At 38.7% G+C, this 8,337-nt stretch overlaps 1 protein-coding gene across 1 annotated transcript; it reads right to left on the reverse strand.

Moving 5' to 3' along the window:
• Nucleotides 1–208: 208 nt before the first annotated feature.
• ftsj3 (FtsJ RNA 2'-O-methyltransferase 3) lies at nt 209–7,871 on the reverse strand. Its single transcript, XM_008408023.2, has 21 exons — nt 7,679–7,871; nt 7,444–7,549; nt 7,025–7,071; nt 6,860–6,939; nt 6,646–6,745; nt 6,370–6,564; nt 5,979–6,094; nt 5,708–5,812; nt 4,830–4,930; nt 4,418–4,504; nt 4,147–4,332; nt 3,916–4,051; nt 3,597–3,784; nt 2,800–2,914; nt 2,570–2,651; nt 1,940–2,096; nt 1,702–1,796; nt 1,429–1,531; nt 1,055–1,238; nt 845–939; nt 209–739 (listed from the first exon to the last, which is right to left on the reverse strand). Exons 1-21 carry the CDS (start codon nt 7,743–7,745, stop codon nt 505–507), a joined length of 2,580 nt encoding a protein of 859 aa, XP_008406245.1. The 5' UTR covers nt 7,746–7,871; the 3' UTR covers nt 209–504.
• Between the last annotated feature and the right edge of the window lie 466 nt (nt 7,872–8,337).

The following is an 8,337-nucleotide window of genomic DNA, read 5'->3' on the forward strand; positions in this document are numbered from 1 at the left end:
TTATCTACCTTGCATTAAAGTTTGTTCAATGATTTGAAACATTATAATGTGACAAAAAAGTAAAAATTGAAGAATTCTGTTAGTGATTGTTGTTTTCACAGCAACGCAAACGTCATACTTTTCCAAACCTTTTTATTCCTCAGACTTACAGATCTGTCTAAACCAAATATGAAACAAAACGTGAAAATAAAAACAAGCACGTACCAACTAGTCTGAGCAAAACATTTATTGTCAAATTGTAAATATTTACAAAACATCATGAATACGTGTACTGTAGTTAGGATGAACTGCAGTTCATCTGCTGGGAGGAAACAGCATCTTTAAAAAAGATGTACAAGTAACATCAGCATAAACACCACCAGAACAGGTCCAAAGTCCCCAAGGCTTAAATACTCTTTCAGTCATATTTACCTGAAAACAGTATTTAAAAATAAACTCCAGTTCATGTGTTCGTCATAGAGAAGCTTGATGCGTATGTGTAAAAGAGAAGGAGAAAGTTCAGATTTATTTTCCTCTCTTCCCTTTACCACCCTTAGGCTGTCGTCCTTTTCCTTTTCCTCCTTTTGCTCGCTGTTCTTTTCTCTGCACCCCCCGCATGTCCTTCTTCATGCGTCCGTCCACCACTTTGAAGAGTCCCTTCACTCCACGAGGCCGACTCACCTTCTTACCGACTCCTTTTTTGGCTACCAAGTACGTTACTTCTCTTTTTTCCTTTTTCACGCCTGCTTTTTTGTAGATACTGACAGAATGAGGAAAAAGAAACTTGATTAGCATGTATATATTTTTAAGTTAGCATCAACCAGTAAACAACTGCAGCTCCAGCCTCACAGTTGTCAAAACAAACCTCTTCAGCTGAGCCATCTTCTCTCTTTCAGAAATGTCGGCAGTGTTGACGACAGCCTCGGCCTTCTTCTTGGCTTGCTCCATCTTTTTCAGCATCTAGAGGAATCCAACAGAAACTGGACTTAATCTCTGTCCATTCTCTAAATTACAATGATGTCAATCCTTCTGTATATCTTCAATCTGAACTAGTTTCACAGCGTTTTTCTCTTACCCTTCTCTTCTTCCTGGCCTTCGCTTCAGCCACTCGTTTGATTGGCCGGGCATTGATCTCTTTCCATTTCTGTTTGTATTCTTCCACCATCTCCTTGGTAACAGGCATCGGTCGTTTCCTGTGTTTGCGTTCATCATCCAGGAACCACTCCGGTACTTCCCACGGCTCGTCAGAGTTGGCAAACCTGCAAAGCAGAAACAATCAGCCCCTCTGTACGGACTCAAAATATGCAAATTCATCCCACCCAACAGTGTGGTTCATATCGTGCCTAATGTATCAAGAAACGGTAACAAGAATAATAATAGTTTTGTGTGTTATTTGCTGGAAGAAGTGTGCACATTTATGAAGTATGGCTTCCAAAAGCAGACATTTACCTGTGGAAGGAGTGGTCTACCAGATCTCTGGCTCTCTTCTTGGATGTAGCGATCTCACAGCCGAGGGCCAGACTCTCTGCGTCCAGGACACGGGCTTTTTTACCTGAAAATAGAAGGAAATAGCTTTAATGCAAAGTTCGATTAAACAAATTCTTCAGTAGGAGAAACCTAAGGTTTCAGCATTTGACTTCTTGTGTCCCGGCCAGATAAAGTGTTGCTCTTTCCCCCACAAAGCTTACGTTTCTCTGTTCTCCTGGMGGCTTTTATACTCACTGATGCTTTCAACAGGAACGACCTGGAACTTGTCATCTTCAGCTCCTCCTGATGTCCCTCCGGATCCCCTGGCTTGCTTCATTTTTGTAATCTCACTGAAACAAAACAAGTGAGACTTGCTTATCAGTGCACTGTGGCTGCGGCAGCAGTGCTCAACTATTTCAACTTAAAATTTCCTTCCATTAACTCTGTACATTTTGGAGGAAATACAACACAGTCAGAGAAAATCAAGTTTTACTTTTCATCATCGCTGCTGTCGCCTGAGTCGCTTTCCTCTGCTGCTTCCTGTGAAGGTTCTGGAGTTTCCACCTCTGTAGGAGCAACTTCCTCTTTTTCTTCCTCGTCTTCTACTTCATCTTCACTCTCTTTTTCAGCTTTCCTCTTTCTCCCCTTCCCTACAAAACAAAAAAAAGTGATTTAACAGAATTACAGAGCTGTAAAATAGTAACCCGTTACATTTTCTTTCTGCATATATCGTCACAGCAGTTTCAGACTAATGTGACCCTGTGTGAAAAATAGATATGATAGCTGTTTTTAGCCATTACTAGTRATGAGTCTTTTACATCACTGGGGAAATTTTGACCCACTACTATTAAAATTGTATCAATTCCACCACTTCAAAAGGTTTTTGAACACGAATGACTAGTTTACAGATATAATATTGGTGATTAAACAATGCAGTCAAGTTGAGTTGAAAAGTTAATACTGGTGCTAAAGTTAGTAAAGCAAATAAATGTAATGGCAGTTTGAAGACTGAAATAACTCAAGCTGCCTTCATAGTGAAATGTGACCAAAAAGCAAAAACAAAAGAAATCTGCAAACATTTTTCATTTTTCTGAGATAAGAAGGATAAGAGACGGTCGTTTACCTGACCGTTTGCTTTGGAGCCACTCTGACTGTTTGAGTTCATTCTCTGCATCACCTTCCAGGTCAATTTCTGAAAAGATGCCCTGAAGAAGGAACGAAAACAGAGATGCTAACCGAGTTTGAAATAGATTTAAACATCCAATTAAAGGAATGTGATGTGAAGAGAAATACAGAAGGAGCACTTAAACTTGCAGAAGCTGAATTAGGAAAAAAATGCATGCATGGACTAACCTTGCTGAACCACATGTTTGTTTCTCGCTCCAGCTTCTCATTCTTTTCTTCCAGTTCCACCAGCAAGCCACCGTCCTGCTCCTCTTCCTCCTCAGCTTCCTCCACAAACTTCACTCTGAGTAATATAAATACGAACAGTGATGATTTTCTGTCAAAACTGAACTAGGTTTTAAAACCATGTCTCAGACATGGCAGAAAAAGAAATTAGGGACGTACACATATCGTGAAGATATCATCAATATTTACTTTCACATGTTCACTAATTAAATATGTATTCCAAAAGAAAGCATTGTGGGCTTATTGTAGTTTTAAGTGCTTGTGTTTCACACTAAAAAACTTGAAAACTGTAACATGTATGCATTAATAGTTTTGCTTATTAATATGCATTAATCTAAATAATAAAACATTTTATTAAACATTTGTCTCAGCAGCATCAGGAATAATTGTTGCTTTTCTGTTTTAAACAACCGTTATCAGATTTTTCTTTGAGGTATTTCTATCGAAGGCTGTTAAAACATAAAAAACAAATGTTAAGACAAAACAGATTTACACAACAAGATGGGAGGTTGTCTAGAAATCAAAGAGTGAGGAGCTTAAACATCAATTTCCTTTATAATTTTAGGCTAATAATTTATTAGACTTTGTTGCATTCAGTGATTTTCTTGCAGGATAAGTAACTTTTGTTTATTAATCTAAATCGAAGCTGAAAATATGAGATTTCTTCGTTTCTGGTTGCGTCTCCCCTAAAGCCGAGGGATCACTGTAAGATCTTCTTCTAAGATAAAACCATCACTTACTTCTTTGGAGCTTTCTTTTCCAGCTCTTTTTGTTTCTGTTCCACTTCTTCTAAATCCTCTTCGTCTAAATCAGATGCCAGGGAAATCTCATCCACATCTTCGTCCTGATCTGAAAGGTGGATGTCATCGTCTCCGTCTCCCAGATCACCCGCCGCCTCCATGTCCCCTTTGGAGATATCAGTCAGCACCTGAAGGAAGAATAACAAAGAAGGCTTTAATTCATCTATAAAGAACATGACCATGCTTCAATGTGGAAATGAGAACAAGAGCTGACAATGATAGAGGCTCATTAGTGTTCTTAATTATGCTTGATCATAACCTGCTGCTTCTTGAGAGAGGATAAGGAAAACAAGGATGAGTCGGTGGTGCTGGCGATGGAGACACCCGGCAGGTCCATCTTTAGCTCCACTCTCTCCCTCTGCTTCCTCTTCTCCTTCAGCAGCTTCCTCTTCTTCCTGATGAAGCACCAAAGCTCAAGATATATGCTCACATCATAACAATAAAGCAAAATAAACTGAGGTTAAGCTGCACCTGAAACGCAAAAACTAACCGTTTGAGCTCAGCCACTTCCTGAGCTTTTAGGTCAGCCAGTTTTCTCTCCATTTCATCTTCCTCCTCATCATCATCTTTTTCCTCATTATCCTCTTTTTCCTTGTTCTCATCCACTTTTTCCTTCTTCTTCTTCTTTACATCAGATTCGTCTTCTGAGTTGATGCCCTCCTCATCTGAGCTTAAACTACAAACAAGGCAGAGTTTATAAATCCCCTGTGACGTTTCACTGAAACTTCATTTTGTGGTTTTAACAGAGGAAATGTGTTTACCTGATCTCCTGGTCAAGTTGCTTGGCCTCTTCCTTCAGTTTCTTTGCTAAATATCTTCTAAGTTTCGCTCTCCAACTCAGCAACAAACTTTATGAAAGCAGAGGAGGAAAAAGCAACACCTATGTAAACGTACAGTAACGACACATCTTGAAATCAAAGGTTTCAATGCGAAAGCAGAGCAAAATTAAGCTGCAATGTTTCATTATGTATTTTAATAGAAGAAGTATGCATGTGTAACTAGCTAATGTGAATAAACTTGGCTGTGTCTTGGTCTGAGTTATTTTAGACACTTAGGTGTTTTACTTTGGTAAATTAGAAAGTTTATTTTATATATATATGGAAAGAACTAAAACTTTTTAACTTCAATAGTTGAATCAAAATCACTCAAAAAAGACAAACTAAAATGACCCACCGGAGTTCTTTGCGCCCCAGGACTTTGATGTCCTGACAGCACTCCTTTATTTCATTGTTGGTGGCCGAGTGAGATTCCAAGAGTGGATTGTCAAATTTGATCTGAAAGAACAGAAGAAAGAGTTAAAATAGCTATTTCGTGCTATAGCAGACATTAATAAGACCTTTCTAGTTTTTCCTGATAACTCTTAAGATTCTGGACATTAGAGCTGCCTGAACAATTAACTGCAAAATGGATTTATTACAAATATGTTCCCACAAGTATAATAACAAAAGCAATGAGCTTGGCTTTTGATTTAGTCACATAGAGCAGCTTGGCTTCATAATTTAAAACACTTAAGGTTTGTTACATCTGGACAGGATGATTTGACATCAAATAAAGATTTTCAATATGTTAGTAAAAATCTACATATTGAAAAAAACCCTGGGTTTAAAAACTTTTAAACAGCTGTTTAAAACCCTGACATGTAATCAAAAGGCACTGACAGGTGTGCTATTATCTTTTTAGTGTCTTTTGAACACCTGAATAATGTTAACTTTAGACTATAAAGTTGCAAATCAAAGATAAGAATTTATTATTTTTAAATATCAACTAACTTAAATTTTATGTATCTATTGTTTTGCAAACTAGAAAAGTTAAAATGTCTGGAAACATAACATGCTTCCACCTTTAACCAGAAAGGGAAATAAATAGTAACTGATCATTTTCCAAACTTTTTAAAATAGTTTGATATTTCATTTTTTTTTTTTTTTTTTAAAAAGCAACATGCCAAACAATGAGTACATTTCAACTATGTTTGCTTAAAATGAATCTACTACAGAAGAATTAAAAAAGGAACAGGTTTGTTTAAAGGTTGAAGTTAATAGCAACAATCTTACCTCGCTGGCTTTTGCCAGAAAGTCGACGGGGTTTTCGGCCTTTAGAAAAGCCGTCACTGTAAAACTGTGGTACAGCGTCAAATCACCATCGGTGTATCCCTCCGCCTACAACGCACACAGCTGCTTGGTCAATGGCAGGTCAAATATCTGGGATCGTTGCTTCCCAGTACATTTCTAATGCAACATGTCATCAAGAACAGGATACATTTTTATTGTCCCATCTACATATTTAGACACATGAAGCTCATATAAAGAGGTGAATTGTGCTTGCCTTTGGCTTCTTGACAGCGACGAGCTCCTTCACAGTTTTGGCCTGCACCTCCACCTCTTTAAAGGCGTGCTTGGGGTCAAAGAATTTACTGTCGATTTTGTCTGGGGCRACGTAACCTATTGAATACAACATGAGCTTGTTTTAGATATGCAGAAATGCTTTTACACACACACAATTATCCCAAAATTAATTAATGTTTCCCTTCTTATCTGAACAAACCTCTGAGATGTTTCTTATAACCATTAGCAGTTTTTTTTTYCTCTCTTTATAAACTACTTTGAGTACATCAGAATGCCTGAAAAGGTTGTYACGGTACGTCCTAACCTWTCAAATGACTAAATATATTAAAATCAAAACACACATTTCAGTCACATCTCTAGCTGTCGCCTACCTTGACAGACGACAAAGATTTCTGCCGACTCGTTTCTGGATGCTTGAGGCTTAGTGGCCTGCACCTTCTTGAAGAACTGCTGGAAGATCCACAGCAGCGGCTGATAGTCTTTGGAGCGGAAAACCTTTGTGATGAAAGTACCACCTTTGGTCAGAAACTCGCAGGCCAGCTTCAGAGCCATCAGGGTCAGGTGAGCTGAGGAGGAAAAGGAGAGATTTTTAAATCTAGTTCAAAAGCAGAAATGAACAATTTAATCAATGTTTTTGTTCATCTTACCCTGGGAAAAGGCATCATGCTGCCAGTTGGTTCCCACATTTGGGGCTCCGTCGTTTAACACCACATCTGCTTTCCAAGTTTGAAGCTCCTTACGGAGAGCCTGATTGGGAAACAGAAAACATCTCAGACAAACAAACTCCACTCTCTAACACTGTAGGACAGTTTTAAAGTGAACTCCTTGTTTGGTAGAAAAAGAATTGAGCGGCATTCACACCTGTCTGCACTTCTCAGTCGTGATGTCTTCTTGCAGCGTCACCACGTTGGGAATGGGCTTAATGGGGACCAAATCGACACCTGACAGGAACACAGACAATTTTAGTTGTCATACCAAGCACACAGATGATTTAATTCGATACCTGTGTTTTAACACTATACTCACCAATGATGAGACTTGAAACAGGCATAAACTTTGATGCTACCTGCAACCTGGAAAGGACATTTCCAATTATAATTATTTTTATCAAATGCTAATGTATGGCATTATTTGAAAAGTTTCTGTACAAAAGTCCAACAGTCTTCATTTCAAGCTTACATTTTACATACATGATCTTAATATCATTGAAAGGTCCTGTGATGATTTTTACAATTATTTGTTTTGACACAACTCTAGAGAAATTCTACTCAAATGCCTAAAGTTTGTACTTTGCTCTCTAAAATCACAAAATCTTTGCGATGCCAGGGATCGTTCTGGTTAGTTAAATGCAGATCACCATCTTTCCTTTATTCAGACGGCTCAGTCATGTTGCGCACTGTGAAGATATTGTAATGTTAAGCGATAAAAGTAGTCAGGCTGCTCACCATCCTCCAGGAGCAGCGCACAAATCCACCAGAGCCCTCGCTTTCTGCAGAAACTGGAACTTACGGTTCAACTGGATGAGTTTGAAGGAAGACCGAGACCGATAACCTGAAGACAACAAAAAACAAACCTTATGTAACAATAAAATCTTCWAAAATCTAAAGCTTAACCAAGAGCTAATGCTAACACCGACCAATGAGCCTCTGCCTCTGGAGTTTTCTAGTAACATTACGGTACCTGTTTCTTTCGCCAGATGGTAGAATTTATCTTTCCTCGTCTTTCCTACTTTTAGCTTCTTCCCCATCTTTATCCTGGTTTGTTAATTCTGGACTACGGTGCTGAAAAGTCACAACTGTCCCAAACTCAGAAAAACAACACGTGTGAGTGTCTCTGCGCAGATGTTTGGCGTCACGCTGTCTCTTCTTCTTCTGATTCTGGTGTTTCCATGTYGTTCAGAGAAGATGGCACCACCTGCTGTCAGCTGAGTATAATGCAACCCATAGTCTATAAAAAGCGCTTAACGTTTCTGTATCTATGCCAAAATTGTTGAGTACATTCAGTGGTGGGATGAAACGTAGTAGAAGTACTTAGTTAGTACATTTTTCATGTATCTGTACTTTACTTGTAGATTTAATCGCGCATACTTTCGACTTTTACTCAACTACATCATACTTTTACAGTAAGTTTCTGTGCTTTACATCCAAGTCGCATTGCGCTTTTTTGACGTGACTTACTAACTACGTGTTTCGGGTACAGCTGTCAGCCATCGCCTCCTCCCTTTCACTCGCAGGCGGCACTCCCAATACATGTGCTGTGGTTTTCTCTGAGTGGGAAAAGTCTGTCTAATCGTCAGTAGGAAATCTCTCTAACTTGTCCAAAGGAGCCTTTTCAATCAT

This window comes from Poecilia reticulata, linkage group LG4, assembly GCF_000633615.1.
Source record: "Poecilia reticulata strain Guanapo linkage group LG4, Guppy_female_1.0+MT, whole genome shotgun sequence".
NCBI lineage: Eukaryota > Metazoa > Chordata > Actinopteri > Cyprinodontiformes > Poeciliidae > Poecilia > Poecilia reticulata.